At 42.2% G+C, this 22,450-nt stretch overlaps 1 protein-coding gene and 1 long non-coding RNA gene across 2 annotated transcripts in view; both read left to right on the forward strand.

Moving 5' to 3' along the window:
• Window positions 1-22,450, forward strand: part of C2H10orf143 (chromosome 2 C10orf143 homolog) — a 42,067-nt gene that overhangs the window by 13,925 nt on the left and 5,692 nt on the right. The window contains exons 2-3 of the mRNA XM_014846406.3: window positions 8,857-9,021; window positions 9,130-9,192. Coding sequence (XP_014701892.1) covers window positions 8,857-9,021; window positions 9,130-9,192 — 228 coding nt within the window. The remainder of the gene's footprint in view (window positions 1-8,856; window positions 9,022-9,129; window positions 9,193-22,450) is intronic.
• On the forward strand, window positions 19,759-21,492 carry LOC139039807 (uncharacterized). Its single transcript, XR_011493028.1, has 3 exons — window positions 19,759-19,813; window positions 21,007-21,092; window positions 21,357-21,492. It is a non-coding gene; the product is annotated as an uncharacterized lncRNA (long non-coding RNA).

The following is a 22,450-nucleotide window of genomic DNA, read 5'->3' on the forward strand; positions in this document are numbered from 1 at the left end:
TACCATTAATTGCATTCCTGAGTTCTAATGCTTTACACTGGTATTCTAATTTACAGTATATATACTTAACTCATATTAGCAAAGATCGTATGTGCTTAATTCAAGGTGTTTAATTTTTAAGAATGCGCTGTTTTCTTACACATGCTTTTCTTTCGAAGAGTTCAAAGAAGCTGGTGTCTTTTTCCTTTATTATCCACGTTCTTCTTGAGCACAGAGAGTGGAAAAATGGGTTTCCAGAGGTGGCTGCGTGCCCCAGTTCGGCCGACAGCAGAGCCGGCCCGGCCTGTGCTTCCTGTGCATGTGCGTACTCCCCCTTCACTCGCTCGCTGCCGTGTTCCCAGGTGTGTCATGAAACTGGAGGGCTCACTCTCGTCAGCAAGGAAACCGAGGCTTTGAATTTCATTTCTGCCCAACTGTGACGTCTTGAACACCCCCTCCCTCCCCTGCGCCTCACTCATCAAGCCCCCTGGAGCCCCATCACTTCCAATGAAGGAAGCAGTCCATGGCAGCAAAGGTGTCATCGCGCCTCCTCACTGGAGGGCACTTGTCTTTCCAAGACCTGCACCAACTCTGTTCCATTGTCAAGGCAACACATACATATTTTACATTTTAATTTATGCATCTTATCAAATGCTCTTTCTTGCTCAACCACGTTCCTGTTTCAGCTGTTCTCTGGCGAGGCTGCTGTTCGATTGATGTTCAGTTATTGTTAAGTAGTGGGGTCTTTGCATATACTCAGGATTTTAATTTTGTTTATGTAGTGCAAGTGCCTTCTTATTTGGGCAGTAAATCTTCACCTGCCTTTATGAAGGCTGACAGAGCCTCTCTAGAAGGGAGTATGAGAGAGTGAATCATGTAACACAAGCATCTCAGAGTTAAAGGCCTCTGCAGCCCTCATTCTCCTTTGGTCCAGGCCAAGCCGTGATAACTGGACTATTTGCCAAGTAAGTTTACAAGTCAGTGTCAGATGCAGTTAGCTCTCCATAAGCCACAGTAAATAACAGAAAGTACAAATAATTTCATCCACTCAGCTGGGTGAGGGCCACCAGGCAGGTGATCCCCACATTCCCTGAGGAGCCCAGCCCTCACCGACCACCAAGGTATCAGCATAGCTCCCCCTTTCGCCTGCTGCAGGTTGTGGGGACCCCACCACCTGAGCCCCTCGAAGAATGTCAGCTCGTCACCATGGAAGACACAAGTCTGCCAACCGTAATGTGCCGAGTATTACTTGCCCCACACAGAGATGGTTTAGAATGTAGTTCCAGAGTGTTTCAGATTCTACCCAGAAAGTATAGGTTCCAGTTCTTAGTTATCCATCCGTGTCCCTGTGCTTTCCTTTTTGGTAGGTCTGATGTCAAGGGAAATGATATTATTGCTGTTCACCAACTATGATGTTACTTGGGGCAGGGGGGAGAGTTGAAACAGTATAAAATGACATGGGGCATATTTAATATTTCCACTTTTTCCCTTTAGCCCAGAATATTGAAAGTTGTCATTAAACCAATTTTAACACACCACACCTCTTTTTACAGTACAGAGACTGAGCAGATCCTGAATAACCAGAGACCCAGGTCCTTGGCCTTATCTTCTTCAATACTTTGATCTGACTTAAGTGAAGACATAGAAGGCTATTTGCAAAAGTCGTGAAGGTGGCTAATGTGATTACTGCAACAGGCGGCAGAATAAGGATAGCATACTATTGATATTCTTTTGCACTTTGTTTTTTACTTAACAGTACATCCTGGAAGTCACAGCACAGCAGCCACAGAGCTCTTCCTCCTTCCCATCACAGCTGCATAGTGCTGCGTTGCCTGGATGCTCCGTCTTTATCCAGCCACTGTCCTACAGATGGGCATTTGGGTTGTTGCCAATATTTTGCAGTTTAACCAATGCTGCAGTGAGTAACCTTGTGCATTTTTTTTTCACGTTGTAGGTATACCTGTAGGGTGGTTTCCTGGAGGTGTAATTTCTGGGCTGAAAAGTGTGTATGTAACTTTGTTAGGTACCACCAAATTTCCCTGCAGAATTTGCATTCCCACCAGCAATGTAGGAGATGTCTGTTTCTCAGGCCTCACCAACAGAGTCAGCATCACGCTTTAAAATTTTTGCTGGTCTGATAGATGACAAACGGTGTCCTGATATTACCTTAATTTGCACTTTAAATATGAGTGGGTTTGAACATTTTTTCATATGTTTGGGGCCATTTTTATAACTTTTTGTCATCAATTGTTCATGTCTTTTTTCCTATTTGTCTTTTGGGTTTCTGGTCATTTGTTCTTCAATTTGTATGAGAGTTTCATTTATTAAGGTTGTTAGCCCTTTTTCTGTGGGATATGTTGCAAATATTTTTCTCCAATTTGTTAGTTATCTTTTTTTTTTTTCCTGAGGAAGATTGGCCATGAGCTAACTTCTGTTGCCAGTCTTCCTTTTTTTGTGCTTGAGGAAGATTAGCCCTGGGCTAACATCTGTGCCAGTCTTCCTCCACTTTGTATATGGGTCACCGACACAGCATGGCTGATGAGTGGTGTAGGTCCATGTCCAGGATCTGAACTTGCAAACCCGGGCTGCCAAAGCAGAGCACGTTGAACTTAGCCACTAGGCCGCTGGGGCTGGCCCTGTAAATTATCTTTTGACTTTGTGTAGGGTTTGTTTTGTTTTGCCCTGCAGATATTCTTTATTTCTGTGTAGTTAAATTTTTCAGTTTTTGTTTTATTGCCTCTGGATTTGAGTCATAGTTAGAGGGTCTTTCTCTACACCAAGGTTCAGGAGCATTCACCCATGTTTTCTTCTAGGAAGGATATAGTTTCAGTGTTTTACATTTAGATCACTAATTCATTTGAGGTTCATTTTTGTCTGTGGTGTGAGATACAGATCTAGTTTTACCGTTTTCCAAATGGCTTCCCACTTGTCCTAGCACCATATGTTGAAAAGTCCGTCTTTCTCCCAGTGGCTGGAGATGCCACATTTCCATATACATTCAGATTTATTCCTGGAGTTTTTATTCTATCCCACTGGCCTATTTGTCTGCTTATCACCAGGACCACTCAGTTTAGTTATAGAGTCTTTATGGTATGTTTTAATGTCCAGTAGTTGTGGTTTTCCTGGCTATTCTTGCGTGTTTGTTTTTCCATGTAACCTTGAGAATCAACTTGTATAAGTCTATGCAATAGTTTATTGGTATTTTTACTGTGATTATGTTGAGTTTATAAATTAGAACCGTCATCCTATAATGTTGAGTTATCCTATCCAAGATTAGGGAATGCCTTTTCATTTGTTCATATCTACTTTTATGTCTTTCAAGAATGTATTAAATTCTCCTCGTATAGGTTTTGTTCAATTCTTATTAAATTTATTCTAGAGGCTGGCCCTATGGCTGAGTGGTTGAGTTTGTGCGCTCTGTTTCAGTGGCACAGAGTTTCGCTGGGTCAGATCCTCAACGCAGACATGATACTGCTCATCAGGCCACGCTGAGGTGGCATCCCACATAGCACAACCAGAAGGACCTACAACTAGAATACATAGCTGTGTACTGGGGGACTTTGAGGAGAAGGAAAAGAAGGAGGAAAAAAAAAGATTGGCAACAGATGTTAGCTCAGGTGCCAATCTTAAAAAAAAAAAATTTATTCTAAAACATTTAATCTTTGTTGTCATTATTTTAAATGGAGTTTTCTCTAACTACTTACTGTTTTATATTGGAAAGCTGTTGATTTTTCTATGTTAATTTTGTATCCTGCCATTCAACGGCTTCTTTTATTGAGTTTTGTCATTGATTCTTTGGAGGTTTCCGGATATACTTTATGATGTCATCTGCAAATAGATAGTTTGACTTCTTCACCCATTCTTATGCCTCTCATTCCTTTCTATTTTGTAATAATGTTAGGTAACAGAAAACCTCTAGAACAGTGGGTGAACAGAAATGGACAGTGGGCATCTTTGCCTTGTTCCTGATCCTAGTGGAAATGCTACTAGTCCTTCCCCATTGAATAAGACACTGGCTTTAGGATTAAAGTATGTGTATTTTATAATGTTAAGAGTATAACCCTCAATTCCTGTTTTCTTTAATTTTTATAAATGGGGTTTTAAATTTTGTGAAAATCTTTTTCAGTTTCTATGAAGATCCTATTATCTTTTCCTTTGGTTTATTAATATGGTAAATGACCTTGGTGGATATCCTGATACTGAATCCATCTTTCATTTCTGGAAAAAATCCTACTTGGTCGTGGTATGTAGTTTTCTTATTGTGGTGTTGGATCCTGTTTAGTATTTAATTTAATATTTTTGCATTGATATTCATGAGTGGTACTGATCTGTAGTTTTCTTTCTTTGTTGTCTTTATCTGGTTTATCAGTGTTATATTTTGCTCTGTAAAAGGAGTTGGGATATTTTCTGTAGTTCTCGGGGCTCTGGGATAATTTGTGTAGAGCATTGGGACTGTCTGGTAGGTTCAGTACAATTCACCTGTGAAGCCATCTGTCCTGGTGCTTCTTGTGGGGTCCTTGTTTAAGAATCCTCTCTGGGTCTCCTATGGAATTCATCTGCCTAAGATTTGCAACTCTAATAGGGTCAGTTTTGGTCATCTGAATTTCCTTAGGAAGTTATCCATTTCATCTTCCTTTTCAAATTCATTTGCACAGAGGTCTGCAAAGTAGTCTCTTAGGATTTTTAAAATTTCTTCCATTTCATTGGTTATTTCCCCCGTGCCATTTCTTACTCTCTAAGTTTGTGCTGTCTTGCTTTTCTCTTGATCAAGTTAGCTGGTGGTTTGTCTATTTGGTTAATTTCCCCCTCAAAACAACCCAGGATTTTGATTTATTAGTTAGATCCACTGGTTTTCAACAGAAAAACCTCTCCCTCATAAATCAGCTTTTCCATCCCTATTTCCTTCCTCATGTTTTCTTTTGGATTACTGTTGTTCTTTTTCTTGTTTTCGTGCACTGACATTTATTAATTTATTAATTTTATTCTTTCATTTTTATTTGTAAAAGTGTTAGTATAATGAGTTGTTCTCTGATTACTGCTTTAAATGCATTCCATAGATTCTGATATGCAGTGTTTTTTTTTGTAATTATTTTTTTTAAATTCTGTACTTTCAGATTGTATTTCCTCTTTCACCTGAGAGTCAATAGTAGAATTTTTAAACATCCAGGTGGGGATGCCTTTCTGTTTTTTGTTTTTGTTAATAATGTATAGTTTTACTGCATTGTGATCAGAAAGTGGTGTTTTCAATATTTCTACCTTATGGAAATTATTGTGTTTTCTTTGTGACCTAATATATGATCAGTTGTTGTGAACGTGCTTTAGGTTCTTGAGAAGAATGTGTATTCCCTGTTAATCAGGGTGTGGAGTTCAATATATATACACAGATCTACCTTGATTGATGATGTTGTTTAGATCTTCCATCTCCTTACTTATTTTTTGCACATGTGCTCTGCCTTGTACTAAGAGTGGTACAGTAAATCTCCTGTTATTATTATGTTTCTAACTATCTCCTTGCATCTCCTGTGGTGTTTGCTTCATAGAAGTGGTGGTTGTATTATTTGGTACATAGAGGTTCACAAACATCATGTCTTCATTGTGGTCTGTGGCTTTTAGCATTAAATATGTCCTCTGTTGTGTTTAATGCTTTGGGGCTTGAATTCAATTTGGTCTACTCCTGCCATCTTTTGTTTTCATTGGCCAGGTATAACTTTCTCCATCCTTTTAATTTTCAGCCTTTCAGAATTACTTTTTTAGAAGTGCCTCTTATATACAGCATGTAGTTGGGTCTTGTTTTGTGAGTCAAATTAAAACCCTTTTTGTTTTAATAGGTGAGTTAAATCCATTAATATTTATTCACAGGGCTGATCTGTTTGCTTGCAACTCTATCATAATTTGTAATTATGTGTATTTTGTTATATTTGTGGTTTCCTTCTCTGTGAGATCTGTATTCTTTGATCTTTTATTGAGATTTTTAAATTTGGGTGTAAGAGGACGTGTATTTTCTAGTGATTGCTTTTGTCTTTAAACCTATTTTAATGTCCTTAGGAACCTGTTGTATTATTTAACTCTGTACTGTCTCATTTATCAGTTTTTTCTGGTACTGCTTAACACACATCTGTTGCTTACACAGTATTGTCATATACATAATCAGAATTTTTCCTCTTTCCCTCCTCCTCCATTTCCCATTTCTGCTTTGTTGCAGTACATAATATTTGCATATTAGTCTTTCAGCCTAATCCCACTTTTATTTTAGTCCTAGAGGTATATCTAAATACTTTTAAATGCTTACCATACATCCTTTTGCTGGAACTTTCCCAGTCATCACTTGGTTAGATAAAACTTACCCTCACACAGAGTCCTCCAGAAGGGCTGATGGATGTGGTGTTCTCTAAGCTTGTGTATTTTGGGAACTGTTTTTCTATAGCCTTGATGTTTGAAGGACAGCTTGTGGATTTAAAATTCTTGGTTCATACTTTCTTTCAGTGAGTTTTAACAATGTTGGTCCGTTGTTGTCTTACTTACTGTTGGTTTTGGAAAGCCTGATGCCAGCCCAGTTCTTTGCACGCTCATTGATCTCTTTGCCCAGGGGCCTTGAGGATTTATCTGTGAAATCTGAGCGTTTAATCAGGATGTGACTCAGAGTCGGTCACTCTGGGTTAATTTTCCCAGGCACGTGTGAGCCCTCTCATTTCCAGATTCAATTCTTTTCCTGTTTCTGGAAGTTTTCTTGGATGATAGTTCTAAGTATCAGCTTTGTTCTGTTCTCCCAGGAGCTCTGGTTTGTGAACACCATTCCTTCTTTGTCTCCCATTCCCACTGCTTTCATTTTACCCTTTTACTTCTTTCTTTATGTCGTTTTCCTCCTGTTGGTCGTGTTCCTGTCTTTCCTCAGTGCCCTTTATTAATCTTCATTTGAACTTACTTTGCTCAGGCGCTTTGTAATGTACTCCTCATTTCTGCAATGATTTTGACTTTTCCTTCCATCACTTTCCGGAGCTCATTCAACTCTCTTCCTTTCTCCCTTTCTGTCTTTAATTTTGCATTTCTAGTTCAAGGTGGTTTTTCGAATCCTCAGATGTTTGTTTGAATATGTTTACTTGTGTTGCTGGAGTGTTGGATTAGAATTTTCTTTGCTTCATGGTTGTTTTCCAGGAGGACATTTCTGTGGTGTGGGGGTGTTTCTACAAGGTTGCTAGCCCAGGCACCTCTGGCATCGGCTGGCCAAGTCCAGGCGCTGCACACTTGTTTGTTTTGATGACTGACGGGGGAGGGGTGCATCTCCTGGTATTATGGTCCTCTTTTCTTGTAGTGCCCTAAACTTTCCCTTTTTCTTCTTTTTATCTTCACGACCCAATTGCCAAAGGGCACTTCTGCCTTCCTCTTTTGCTTTTTTTCTTCGCCAGAAGCTATGGGCTTTGAAGGATGCCTCTTTAAATGGTGTCTGTCTGTTTAAACTGTGTCGACTCTGGGATCCCTTCCCTGAGTCCAGGCTCTGTCCGCCCAGGTGCTTTCAGAGCTTTTCTGGGGGCATGCAGGTCACGCTCACCCCGTGCTCGTCTCCCTCTTCTGCCCTCACTCACCAGAGCTCACGTTGTGGGTGTGGGCGGGCAGCACGAGGGGACCCCACACTGGGATCTGGTGGCTTTTCTCTTTTCACTAGTGTTGTTTTCAGATTTTGGCGTTTTCTCTCCTTAAGTTATGCCAAGGGTGTGGTTTGATGTGGAATTTACTCTCCCCTTTGTGTACTCATACCATTTGGGAAGAACTGCAGGGAAGTAACTGAGCTACATGATTGCCCGCGTCTTCAGCCACTTGGAGATCAAGCACTTCTCCCAGGAGACTGTTCTGCCTGGTTTAAGGGGCTCAGAGTTTGACATTTTTCATTTTAATCTTTAAGTATCTGTTTTAAGACATGTTAGAGAACAGTAAAACTAGCAGTCTAAACCCATGATACAAAGTTTCTGCATTGAATAAATCCATTAAATTTTTAAAAAGTCAACTTAGAAAATATTAAATAAATAATAGTACAGATAATAAACAAGTTTGGCACAAATATGATAGTTTGCAAGTGACTGAAGTTGTGGAGCCGCTGTTGTAACTGGAAGTGTTTCCCACGTCGGGCAGGAGCTGTCCAGCTGCCGGGGCTGTGGGCTGGCCAGGGAGCCAGAGGAGTCTGGCTGTGGGCAGAGGACGACTCCATGGCCATTTGCAAAGGTCCTCCCACCTCTGCAACCTCTGTGGCAGTGAAAACATTGTTATCCTGCAAAATACACAAAGCCTTAGGACTTGGAGAGTGAATAATTTTTCCTTTAGCGTTAGAAGATTGCTTTGGTGATTTATCTTCTTTAGTTCATGGAAAAGCAGAAACCAAATGCTAACTTTCCCAAAGGTTATCTGTTAGGGACGTTGTGTGCAACTTTTGAAATAAATAACCTGAATTTGCTCTTCAGTGTCACTAAGAGGAAGGATTATTCACATGTGAATTATTCATATTGTATTAAGAAAGTATGTAGCTTAACACTGGGCAACATATGTTGAAGCATATAACTAGCTTCTTGAACAAAATTTATGGGGTTTTTACATTTTCAATATCAGTAAACCAGTCACAATAGTTTATTGCAGAAGTTTTGGCCAAAACTGTTAAAATGACTATTTATAAAGCTAAGTAAATATCAGACAATGCCAGAAATAATGAGGTTAAATGTAATTGATGGTTGTTATTCCTGAAAGATGAAGTTTACAGTCCTCTCCTCAAACACCCTATAAACTTTCCCAGCTCCACAGGGTCTGTATTTGCAGCTGAAGTTTTCAGAATTCAATTCAATTTGAGTGTTGTGTGCTTTATGAGGCCATCTCAGGGAAATTTTCTTGTTGCAGAAACGGGCATGCAGAAGACTAGACGCAGCTGTGCAGGAGTGGGGCTGCGCCCAGGTGAGGGCCAGCACCCTGGGCTCCTGGAGCGTCGAGGAGCTGGAGTTGAAGCACAGAGGCTGCCCCCTTGCGGCAAGGCCAGAGAGCGGCCAGGCGCGGCCCGGCACGGGGGTAGGTTCCTGCTGCCACCAAACCCGCTGTGAACCCATTTAAATATTTTAATAGAAAGTATAAATAGTCGTTGTTCTGATACATCTGTGGCTGTGATTTGTTAAATAGATTCCTCAGAATGGTGGAGGGAGCTTGGCCCAGCCTTGCCCGAGATGTGTTGCGGGAGAATCTGTAAGTGCCTTAACCTTCTTACTGTGACATAAAAGATAGACTTGTTTTTAAATATTAGATCCATAAAACAAAGTTAATAAAAATGGCAGTTACTTTTCTAAGGAACGAGGGATGTAAATAAAAAGGTGTGGATTGATTTAAGCTTTTCTTAGCATTCTCCTAGGGTGCCCACTAATTTGTTTCCAGCTTCACATTAGAAATAGAAATTGAAAATACATTTAGAGTTCTTTCTAAAAGCAGGATTCAGGGAAGGGAACAGGGCACTGGATATGGTTAAAATAGAGATCATTTGAAAACATCTTGGAGAAAAGACTTACCCTCATTTAATTATCCAAATGGGAATCAATTGTTGTTTTTTCTTTTCCCTGTTTAAGCTTTTCTTTTATGTTTCCATAAACTTCGCATAAACCACAGATTTCAGAAGGAGAAATGCAGTACTCACATCATTAATTCAAAGTAAAGGGAGGTCTAACCCTGCCAGAGTCAATTCTCAGTCTCAGACTGGGCGGAATATCATAAAGTATACATTAGCATAATAATACCTTTGTTATTAATTTTGAGCTTATTCTAAGGACAAGTTAATATGTCTTTGATAACCTCTGTAATTCCTGGGTTTTTTTTTTTTAATTTTAAATTTGGAACCTTAATACTGCAATAAAATAGAATTGTGTTTGATTTCCACACAGAAACCAGGAATGTGTGTGTGTGTGTGTGTGTGTGTGTGTGCGTGTGTGCGTGTATGTCTGTGTATTTCTGCGATTGTCCCCTAAAGATTTTTAGAGAAACATACTGCTCTGTTTTTGATAAGCAAAGATTGAGTCAATAAATTACAGAGCTCTTCAATTGACACATTGTAGGCTACTGTGTTTTACAGTGATAGGCAATGATTTTGTGTTAAACCAAGACCTAACACTGTGTCAGCTATCACCCACGTGGACCTCTAATTGTCTAAAGTCATTAGACAAATCTGAAAGCAAAGCTTCTTGTCAAACTCGTGCTATGAAGGTGTGCTTTTCTATTTTTTGTGCTCTCTTTTTCGGGAAAATTTCCACAGGCCGTGTTGCATTCCGTGGAGTAAGTCTGAACAATGGTGAAATCAAAGATCCACCAGTTTGAACTTACTGTATTTAGATTGATTTGTATAATTGCCAGACAGTCCCTGGAATGCAAATAAATGATATTTACCTTGAGAAATCTGACCTCATTCTGGGTAAATTGCATGAATGCTCGGGACTAACTGGTAACCTCCCTCGTTCTCTTCCCGTTTCCGTGCAGTGTATCTTTCAAATCCCGCGTCCGTTGGGCAAACACTTGGGCTATAATATGGCTTCTTAATGCTCCGAGCCGTGGTGTTCTGACATGAATGGCTTAAAGGGAAAAAACTTGGCTCAAGCAACTGATTGGATCATTTTGGCTAATATTCTGTTTGAACAACAGTACCTGTTTGATTAGGATTTTTCTTTCCTTTGTAATTCCCCAAGCTTGCCTCTGTTATGTTTCATAGGAAATGAATCTATGAGCAGAAAACCTATGTTGATATGTAAATATATCATTTTTTTGTTAATGCTCGATATTCTTTTCATCTAAATTTCAGAAACCGACTTTAAAAAATCAGTTTCCCTTTATTTGTAGTTATTCTCAATAAAATTTCACCCAGGCTTGGGTGATTTAATATTTACACCCACTATTTCTAAAAGTCTTATGTAAATAAAGATTGAAATGTGAATTTGAAAAGTCACACCTCTTGATATTTGAACAGACTATAGCTGCATATATCTTCTTTTTCTAATAATATGGCTAGTTTCCCTCCTAAGCTTTTAAAATAATAAGACACTATTTTTGTATTCTAGAACATCCAAAGGTTCAGTGTTAAATAAAAAGCAAATAGTATTTTTAGAAATGCAAGATCCCAGGGAGAAGTGCTTAACAGGAATTCACCGACGGGCAGCAATTCCAAATTTCAGAAGACTTCATTAAACAGCTCCATTCACAAACTCGTGCCCCTTTACACACGAGCACGCACCTTGTCCTGGCCCACAGTTCCCATAGCTGACCCAGGGTAGCGACCTGGGGTCAAAGAGCGAGCAGCAAAGGTTATGTGAGAGCAGTTTGTGTGGAATCCCTAACGGGAGCTCCGTGTGATTCTCAGCTTGTTTGGGGCTTTTCTCCAGTGACCTCCTTCGTATCCTAGTTCTCTGGTGTATTCTGGCCTCAGTAGGGTGTCGGCTGATCCCGTCAGGTCTGCTCTGAATTCTCAGCGTGGCTGTCTCGGCTCGGCTGGGCTCGGTGCCTGAGTTCCTGTTGTCCTTCCGTTCCTAAGCTCTTCCTTATTTTTACCATGAGTCATTTCTCGCGTATGCAAGGACTTGACTTCCCACGTGTGCAAGGACTTTGTCCGTAGACCTTGTCAAGCTCATTTTGTGAGTTACAATGATTACTGTTTCAATAGTTGCTGGCATAGTTTCTTACAGTCGTCACTATTAAAGATTAGCTTCTGGTACAAGTTATTATTTAGGAGCATCTCCTCTTAGCCCTGAGTCACCCTGCTCATGTTACTGACAACCGGAATGAAACTGTCCTCTGTTGTGGTGGTGGGACATGACGCTATGTCGTTCGGGGTGTCCCCCCCGCTGGGCAGGCTGCCCTCTCTGCTGTGCCCCGTCCAGTGCAGCAAGTCTAGAAGGAGTGCCAGTGGCTGCCATAACTGGCAGACTTCCTTTTCTCCACGAGTGGTTCCAAGGCAGGACTGAGGCCCCAGAGCAGGCTTGCTTTCTCAAGTCAGCTCAGCTTGCTTGGCGCAGGGATCCGTGGTAGCCAAGTGTAACGTTGAAATCACATCATTCTTTGCAAATTCAAACCCATTAAATGAAACCTAACAGGGCTGCAAAGGTTTCCAAAATAATCATAAGAAGGTACGTGAAAAGTGGGAGCATTAGAATAGATGAGATGTAAAACCATAGGAAGAACAGATTGAGGATGCTCATTGAGGGGGAGGTGCTGTTTCCTCAGTACCACATTTTTCCAGTGGTCTCTGGTCTCCACCACTTTGCAGCTCCTCAGAGCTGGAGTCCTTCAGGGAAGGGGCTAGCCTCAGGTTCTCTTGGGTCGGTGTGATGGTCAGTTGCCTCTCAGCTGTGTCCCCACCTTCATGTCCCCTGCTCCCTGTTGTGGGGACTTTCTAGCTACTGGTGCATGGTGGGAAGGTGGAAAGGAAGCCAGGGCATTTCTCCATCCCCTCCCCGGGGCTGTATCTCAGCGCCTCCCTCCAGGGTCCCAGCTCCTGCAGAGATGTCCCCCTGTGGTCCAAACTCCTGCTGAGTGATGCCTGGCCTCTGTGGTCACGTTCCTCGCTGTCCTCCCAGCCTGAAGGTAGGGCTTCCTGCTGTGCCTCTCCCTCCCCCGTGGGGCTTCTCTTCTCTCCCGTCACTTGTGTAGTCAAATCCCGTGTTAAATTCCCGCTGTTTAAAACACCTAGATTGGTTTCTGTTTTCTGCCTGGACCCTACCTGGGCTAATCAGCTAATGAGTGGACAGATTCTCAGGAGAAAGAGAAAAGGCTTGCTGCTTTAGGCATAGGCCTCGGGGCTCTGAGTCTGGTACCCGCCCTCAGGGCTCAGTGTCTTAGTCCAGCCGCCTCAGTGCCTGGCGTGCTGGCGGAGCCAGTCCCAGCTGTGAGTCCCGCGGGTGATGTTGAGAGCCTGGGGTTAAATTCAAAAGCACAGGCAGGCCCTTGAATGTTGCCCATCACTGGTGTTCCTTTGCTTTCTTTTATCTGGTGTTATTGGGTTTTATTACCCAAACGGGTAGTGAATTGCCACCTAAAAGCCAACATGTAAAACATGAGTTTTTGGTGGTGTAGACTAGTCTCCCAACCCCACTGCACTGACTTTGGATATCAGCCTGTTCATTAGTGTTGAGGGCTAATACTAAGGGAGTAATCTTAATAAGCCTCTACATCATTGACTTTTTCACACTGAGATCTATTCCTCGACAGTAGGGGTGGTGTGGGTGGGGAAGAGAGGCCGCCATGCAGGAGTAGAATAGAGGGCAGGGGGTGTTGGGTCCAAGCCTATTGTGTGGGTTCAGTTTCCCCTCTGGGGACAGCAGGAGGAGCCCAAGTATGATTCTAAATAGATAGATTCTTTTCTTTGTACTTCTTTTTATCTTCAAATGGGTGACCTTTAAAATATTTGTTTTATTTTACTTGCCCATCTCGATTATTGGTAATTGCATTCCACATCTGTAGCATCTATAACTGCCGCACGGAAGCAGGAGTGGACCCAGAATCCGGTGTAAATGAGATTGCTGCCCTCTCCTGTGCCTGCGGTGACAGCAGCACTGCTGCCTGTGCTTGACACTGTAGGCCCAGGTGTCAAGCCGGGGACAAAGGCCAGGGATGAAAATGTAGTGTTCTGTCATAGATTAAGAAAGATCAGTGTGCAGTGCTCCACTCTTTGTGGCCTATTTCAGCAACAGCTAGTTCTTGTCAGACCTTTATTCTTATGTCCTGAGAGAAGAAAACACAATCATGGAGGGATCAACGGGAGTTTCATTGATCATTCTGGAGGAATCAAATTGTGCTCTGCATTGTTCCCCTCAGTTTGAAAAGGATCCTAGAGTTCCTTGGTCTAAGCCTGTCAATTTACAGATAAGCAAAATGAGGTCCACAGGGGTTAAGTGATGGGTCTGCCTTGTACCGTGGGTGGTAGGGAGGCTGGGCTCCAGGTCTCACCGGCACCCTCTCCTCTTCTGCTCTTCTTGGCTGGTCTCTGAGTTTACAGCCAGTGTGCCAGCATCCCCACACTGGTGGTATAGTGACTTGCTCCAACGCCCTCTGAGAAGCATGGCGGTGAGATTGTGGGTCTTTGTGGTCGTCATTTCCAGGCACAATGAGAGCGTCTTGGCTAAGACACAGGGCTGAGTTATTCAAACTGTGGAATAACAAGCCAGCTGGGAGAAGAGTTTGGCTGTCAGTATAGCCAAATGTGAATCCCCAAATAGATGAGTTAGAATATACTCACTGACAAAATCTTCAGATTTAGCTTCTGACTGTAAATGTTTCCTCTGGAATATGGATACCGAAAAATAGTTTTATTTAAAAAATTTAGCGGTGTTATTTAGATCATTTCCAGCCTCTGAAGGAAGAAAGTCTTCAGATGATTACAAGAACGAAACAAAAACTTCTTTCTCTAGGAATAAAATATGTTAAACTATGAGGAAATGGTGAAATGGATTAAAAGAAAAGTTGGCACTTTAAGAAAAATGCAATTTAGGCTTCCTACATGCAGGTTGGACGAAGCTAATGCAAATGTGTCTCCCTCCTGCTATAGATAAAAATGTCAAATACATAGGTAATCATATGATAAGAGAAGAGAGAAAAGAAAAGCAGAGCAGAAGATACAAACACATCTCTTGTGGCTGTTCATGGGTCCTGCTGGCCTTTGTTGGGTTTGGTCCTGGATTGGGCCCAGGGGCTGGGGGCTGGAATTCTAATGTCCAGTGATAGATGTGACTTTGGCCAGTGGAAGAGTGGGAGCTAGAATTTGGACCCTTGCATAAAGTTCTGAGCCTTGAAGATCTGCCTCTACCTTAAAGGACGATTAGAAGTTAAAATACCAGGCCGTGCATGGGTGTGGGCTCCAAGTTTATTCTATCTCAGTGATACAAGAACCAAAAGCCCAGGCATTAACATAAAAATAGATGCAGACTATTGAAATCCATAAGGTCTTGGGTAGTAGCAAATGCAGAGTCATCCTGTAGGCATGCTTCCATCCAGAATGCACAGGATTTAGAGATAAAGCAACCCACACTGAGGAAGAGATCACAATAGAACAATGTAAACTACATAAACAAATCTACTATGGGGGGGGCAGGGGGGGAGTCAGGAACTATAACATACAGAATATAGACCTCTAAGAATCTGAAATAATCAAACTGAAGTTCATTTTAAAGGTAAGTGTTTGGGGCTGGCCCTGTGGCCGAGTGGTTAAGTTCGCACGCTCCGCTGCAGGCTGCCCAGTGTTTCGTTGGTTCGAATCCTGGGCGCGGACATGGCACTGCTCATTGAGCCACGCTGAGGCAGCATCCCACGTGCCACAACTAGAAGGACCCACAACGAAGAATATACAACTATGTACCGGGGGACTTGAGGGAGAAAAAGGGAAAAAAATTAAAAAAAAAAAAAGTTTAAAAAATAAATAAATAAATAAGTTAAAAAAAAATAAAGGTAAGTATTTTAATTTTTTAAAATGATTAAAGAAGAAATAGAGCCATAATGAAAGAAGAGGACAGAATGAAAAAAGAATGAGAACATTAAAAAAAAGCTTCTGAAGTGAATGATATGGTCATTGAAGTTAAAGAAAAAGATCATTAGGTTAGACACAGTTAAAGACAGAATTAGTGAGTTAGAAGATAGATCTGGGAAAATCTTGCAAAACACAGAAATAGAGACAAAGAAATGGAAAGTATGATTCAGTGTCATAGAGGAAAGAATGGAAAGTCCAGTAGGAAATCCAGAAGGAAGGAATTTAGAATGGGAGAGGAAAAAATAATGAAAAGATAAGATTTGAAAATAATAATTGCTTAGATAATGGCTAAGATTTTCCCAGAATTGGAGAAAAGCATACGTAGCCAAACAATTTTGAAGCAGAACAAGGTGGGGGAGATCACCTCTTAGATGTCGGGATATATTAGAAAGCCGTAATAATTAAGACTATGTGTTGTTGACCCAGGGATGGACGCATAAATCAACGACTAAAGTTGAGGACTTTAAACTTGCATATATAGCAGCTTGATATGTTACAGAGAAGGTCTTACGAGTCACTTGGGAACAGCAAGGTACTCTATAAATTGTGCTAGGACAACTGGCCATCCATATATGAGGAAAAATAAGATTAGGTCTCTACCTCACACAGAAATCAATCCTGGGAGTTAGAGGGAAGGTTGAAGAACCTAAATGTGCAAAAACAAAAACTTTAAAACTTTCAGTAGAAAATATAGGAGAATATATTTATGAATTCAGGCATATAAAATGTAATCAACCCACAGGGAAATGGTTAGTCTGACTAGGTACATAAGACATGCTAAATATCAAAATTCCTGCATCATTGTTTAAGAAGACACTATAAAGCAGGGAAGACATTTGCAACATACAAAATAGAAAGTAGCAGATAAATGGGCAAAGTATATGAATTGGCAATTCAGAGAAGAGGAAACCCAACTGGTCAATAAATCTAAGGGGATGTTCAACCTCACTAGTAATTAAGGGCATGCAAATTAAAGCATCAAGTTAGCAAAAATAAAAATGCCCGATGATAGTGTGGGTGAGGATGTGGAGTTGAAGGATCTGTCCGTTTTATTGGAGGTAGTATAAATTGGCACAATGACTTGGAGAGCAAATATCTGATAATGGTGATGGTATTTCCAATGACCTAGAAGTTTCAGCCCTAGGTATGTACCCTAAAACAGGCCCCAGGAAATGTGTACAAAATAATTGTTGTAGCATTGTTTGCTTAGCAAAAAGCCAGAAACAACCTATGCGTCCATTAATGGGAGGGTGGATGACTGAATTGGGGTATATTTATTCAATGAGATATACACAGCAGTGAAAATGGATGAACTAAAAAATAAAATTACAGAAGGATATGTATAGAACAATGCTATTTAGATCCAACTTTAGACTGTGAAACATTGATACATGTTAACTGAAAGAAGAAAAGGATTCCTGGAATGATAAACATCAAGTTCAGGATAATGAGATTATTTCTATTGAGGGAATAAGGACTCAGGATACAGAGGGCATTTCAGTTATATCTGCAATGTTTTATGTCTTAAGCTGTGTGATGGTTCATGAGTGTTTGTTATATTGTTGTCTGTACTTTTTTTGTATGCCTGAAGAATCATGAGTCTTGGGCATGACGTATCTGCACATCCATGGCGGTGAAACTGAAGAACATTAAAGACTAGGAGAAATATCTGTAGAGCTGCTAGAGAGATGGCTGATTAGCCATGAAGGAACAATAATTTGACTGACTACAGACCTCTCATTAGTAACAGTAGACACTAGAAGACCTTGGAATAACATCCTCAAAATACTAAGGGGTCTGTGTCTGTGTGGACGTGTGGCCTGGCTGTAGTAGGCATAGAGCTGGGATGGCCAATGCAATGGGAATTTCCTCCACCTCTCGCCACAGGAAGTTCAGTTACTAAATTTGACTTCAGAAGAGAGAACATAAACTAATGACAATGGAAGAAATAACAGTGGGAAAGTTATCAGAAAGCTACCATCCCAGGAGGTTTTACGGGTTCAAAAAATCCTACGTGAAGCAATACATGGATGACTTAACATTAGAAAAACTACTCCATAGTCTGATCAACAGAGAAAAAAACTAAGGGTAATCTTTTTTCTTTTAAAGATTGGCACCCAAGCTAATAACTGTTGCCAATCTTCTTTTTTTTTTTCCCCTGCTTTTTCTCCCCAAATCCCCGCAGTACATAGTTGTATATTCTTTTTTAGTTGTGGGTCCTTCTAGTTGTGGCATGTGGGATGCCACCTCAGTGTGGCCTGACAAGTGGTGCCATGTCCATGCCCAGGATCCGAACCAACAAAACCCTGGGCCACCAAAGCGGAGCTCGAGAACTTAACCACTCGGCTGCGGGGCCAGCCCCAACAAAGGATAATCTTAATAGATGCTGAAGCAGTGTTCACTTAGCTCCAAATCCCATTCATGAGGAGAACTCAGCAAACCAGAAAAGAAAGATTTATCCCGATAAGGGTCAAGGAGCATCATACTTAGTGGAAACATTTACACTGATAAGAAAAAAAGAAAAATTTGCTTGCTGTCACCATTTCTGCTTAGTGTACCATGATTCCTAGCTAACACAATAAAACAACTGAAAAGGAAACATGGGTATAAGTACTGGAAAGAAAAACTAGATTATTTCTAGATGATATAATTATCTACATAACAAATCCAAGAAATGTACAGATAAAAAAATTATCAAGGTTGTTGAATATAACATGAACATGCAAAAACACACTTATTCACTGGTAATAACTAGAAAAAACCCCATTCACATTATTTCTTCATGTGGCTTGAGTTACTATCTGGTGTCCTTTAGATTCAACCTGAAGGACTCCCTTTAGTATTTCTTGTAGGGTAGGTCTACTAGCAATGGATTTTCTCTTTTTGTTTATCTGGGGATGTCTCAATTGCTCCCTGATTTTTGAAGGATAGTTTTGTTGAATATAGCATTTTTGATTAACAGTCTGTCTTTTTTTTTTTTTTTCAAGATTGGCACCTGAGCTAACAACTGTTGCCAATCTTCTTTTTTTTTGTTTTCTTCCCAAATCCCCCTAGTACATAGTTGTATATTTTAGTTGTGGGTCCTTCTAGTTGTATATGGGATGCTGCCTCAGTGTGGCCTGACGAGTGGTACCATGTCTGTGCCAGGATCCAAACCAGCGAAACCCTGGGCCGCCGCAGCAGAGTGCACGAACTTAAGCACTCAGCCACGGGGCCAGCCCCAACAGTCTTTCTTTGAGCACTTTGGATGTGTTATCCCACTGCCTTCTGACTTCCGTGTTTCTGATGAGAAATCAGCTGTTAACCTCATTGAGGATCCCTTGTACGTGATATGTCGCTTTTCTCTGCTTTCAAGAATCTTTGGTTTTTGATACTTTTATTATGACGTGTCTAGGTGTGGATCTCTTTGGGTTTATCCTAGTTGTAGTTCATTGAGCTTCTTGGATGTGTAGATTTATATTTTTCATCAAATTTGGGAAATTTTTGACCATTGTTTCTTCAAATGTTCTTCCTACCCCTTTTTCTCTCTCCTCTCCCTCTGAGACTCCTATTATGTGTATGTTGGTACACTTAATAGTGTTCTGCAGGTCTCTGAGGCTCTGTTCATTTTTCTTCGTGTTTTTTATCTTTCTGTTCCTCAAACTGGATAATCTCAATTGACTTCTAGTTCACTGGTTCTTTCTTCTGCCTGCTTAAATCTGCTGTTGAACCCTTAGGGTGAATTTTTCATTGCAGTTATTATACTTTTCAACTTTAGAATCTCTGTATAGTTCTTTGTTATAGGTTTTATCTCTTTGTTGACGTTCTGTTTGGTGGGAGTACTTTCCTTTGGTTCCTAATCATGGTTTCCTTTAGTTCCTTGGATAGCAAACAGATGAAGAAGTGTGGGCTTCCTCATCTATTTGCCCCTCCAGATCTACTTTCCACCCTTCTCTACATTCTGCCCCGGAGGTCGACCTGCATGGTCACACCTGGGCCCTCTGGCTTCCCTCTGGGTTTGGATTCCAGGGCGGTTTGGGGAGGCAGCAGGAGACTTGGCTGTGTCCTGCAGTAAACATTGCTGTTCTCTCCAGGAGCCAGCAATACACAATGCACTCTCCCCCTAGGCTCTGGTAACTGCCTCCCTGCCTTGTCCCGCTCCTGCACTGTCCTTTGCAGCTCCCCTCTAAAGCTTTGTGACTTGTCTCTTCATGAATTACCCTTTGTGAATTTTCCTGTTTGCTCATACCATCTGTTTCCTGTGGGGACTCTGATTGATGCGGAAGGATGCACACCTGCTGTAGAGTGTGGTCATCTCCAAGGAGGAGGGAAGATGAAGTAAGTGTGTCATTTTGTGAAATCTGCATGGAGTGTACATAGGTGTTTCTCATAAAGATATGTCATTATACAAAGACTCATGCCAGCTAAATAAGGATGATTGTTGTCGAAGTGTAGACTTTTATTGTAGGCCTTTGAAGAATTCTGTTGAAAAGTGGCAGTAAAGACAAATATGCTGTTAAGGAGAGAAGGAAAATGACTCCTCAGGCAAGTGGTAGTGGGAGGAATTGTGGAAATTGCTGAACCACAGAGAGTTGCTGTTATAAGTCACCCAGTGCTCAGGGGGAGAGAGCTGGCCACAAAGCCGAGGCTCTGCGCGTTAATAAAAAGTGGTTTTAGCACAAGGGAAATAGAAGGTGGCCACAGTGTGCACCCAGTGTGCATGGGTTGAAGTGTAACTAGGTTTATAGTAGACGGAGGTGTTGGTCTGCGTGTTAATGTGGTCCCCAGATGGAGTGATGTCACGCACTCATAGAGTAAGATGTGTCCCTGTTGGCCTTGTTGTACCTGCCAGCCCCCCACACAGGTGAGGGAGAGCCCAGGCAGGAAGATTTTAGTAAAATGGGGAGTTTGGAAAGGGTTCATGAATTGTGGCAAGCATTCCGTGAGGGAATGATCACAGTGAGAGAGATGAGAGGAGCGTAAGGCTGTGCACACAGATGTGACCCAGGGGGACCGTGGAGGAAGGTGCTCAGCAGTGGAAGCAGCTGGAAGCAGTGGGACCTGAGTCCCTTTTGATCCCAACATTAGAAACAAATAAAAACGCTCCTCAGAAAACGTATTCCTCTTGCTTGGTGGGAAAATACTGGAATTGTGTTTTATCGAAAGTAATGTATTATTTCCCACTGTTGCTTACCAGGTAACTTTTCAAGCCTAATTAGGCAGCCAGCAAGGCGTTTTAATTGTCAGCAATAAGAGCTATATTCAGGGCACAACTAACCTTCCCCTCCTTCTTAACTTCATCAGATCAGAGACTCAGCGCCTGGACATCCCCTGTCGGGCATCTCAGAGTGAGGTTTTGCGACCTCACTGTACCATTCCTTGTCTAGGTCAGGGATAGGACACGCTCCTCTTTGGGTGTCACTGTGGCTCCCTGCTTTGAGAGGAACACTGACAAACTGGACAGTGTCGAGAAGAGTGAATAAGATGAAGGGTTTAAATGAGCAACTTCTCCAAGTTCTTCTGTGTTTAAGATTCTAGGTCTCAGTCCATGTTGACGTGGCTCTGTCTGTCTGAGTGTCCCCAAGTCTTACTTGTTCTGCCTCCAACATGTCTTCAGGTATATCCTGTCCAACAGGGAGGTGGGAATGGGGGTGGGAGTGAGGCATCTCTGTGAACTGTTTTAAAAAAATCATTTTGTTTTTTGAGTTACATGGTGGTGCTGGTGTTGACAACGATGATGATGAAGAAGATGATGATGAAATTAATTAAAAAGCATTGCCTGTGCCCCCACCCCCCAGTCCCACTGTCTCCCCTGAGAGAGGCCCCGTCGTCTCTGGAGTCTTACCTCCTCACCCTGTCCACTCTACTCCCTCTCCCACAGCACCTGAGTCCATCTGACCTCATCTCTACAACTCCCCATGCCCAGAGCAACACTTCCTCACCTGGGGTCCTGCTGCTGAGGGTCTCAGGACAAGTTTCCTGGCCAAGGACGTCTGGGAAATGCTACGTCTTTTGCCGCGCTCTTTGGAGATTTGATGTGCATCACGCTCTTAAAGACCCTGAGACTCACAGTAAAGAAACTTGTTGAATTTGGCTCAGTCTAGTGTTTCTAAAATGTCCTGAAAAGGAATGCCTGTTACACGTGTACTTCCAAGACTATTTTTGGAAACAAATAACAGGCCCGTTGAATAAACTAAGCACCTATATTCATGGTATTCAGGGCCCTTCACAGCCTGGGCATAGCCTGATCTTTCAGACAGATCTCCTGTCCCTGCCTGTGTGCACCATCATCACAGACAGCTTCTCCAGTTCTGGAATGTTCTGACCTCTGCCTGTTCTCACCATGTGAGATGCCATCTCCCACCCTGTGAGACTGTGCTCCTGCTCATGGTCCACTCAAGGTACCTCTCCTTGTGTGAAGCCTTCCCCTTCCCTCAGCAGCCACCATAGCATCTCCTTATGATCACCTGGATCAACCATCCATGTGAAACAGGTGCTCATGAACTTGCTGCCACTTTCCGTGCTCTCTGTAAGGCCTGAGTCTCTCCTCTTGGTCCCGTGGCTCAGGGCAGCACCTGCATTCCAGGAAACAGGGACACCATCATCGACCTGACTGCTTTGCTCCTCCCACCACTTGGCCCACCCCACCTTTCCTAGCCTCAGCGGGCCCAGGGAGTCCCCTGCTTTTGCAGTGCAGTCTTGGAGAGCAGGGCTGCCCTACCAGCCACTGCTGGTGGGCCACAGAGTCACGCTGCTCTGCACAGGCGTAGTGGCCAAGACAGACACAGGTTTCTCTAGGTGCTGGACGACCCCTCGTTTCACAGTGGCAGAGCGTCTGGCCTCCTGTCCGCCCCCAGCCATCTGGTTCTCTGAGTTGTCTCTGCTGGTGAAGTGAGGAGATGCAAGGCCTGTTCCAGTAGACGGCAAGGGGCCCTGGTGGGGGTTGTATGACCCTGGGTTCCCTCCACACCCCGG

The sequence above is a fragment of the Equus asinus genome, chromosome 2, assembly GCF_041296235.1.
Source record: "Equus asinus isolate D_3611 breed Donkey chromosome 2, EquAss-T2T_v2, whole genome shotgun sequence".
NCBI classification, from domain to species: Eukaryota; Metazoa; Chordata; class Mammalia; order Perissodactyla; family Equidae; genus Equus; species Equus asinus.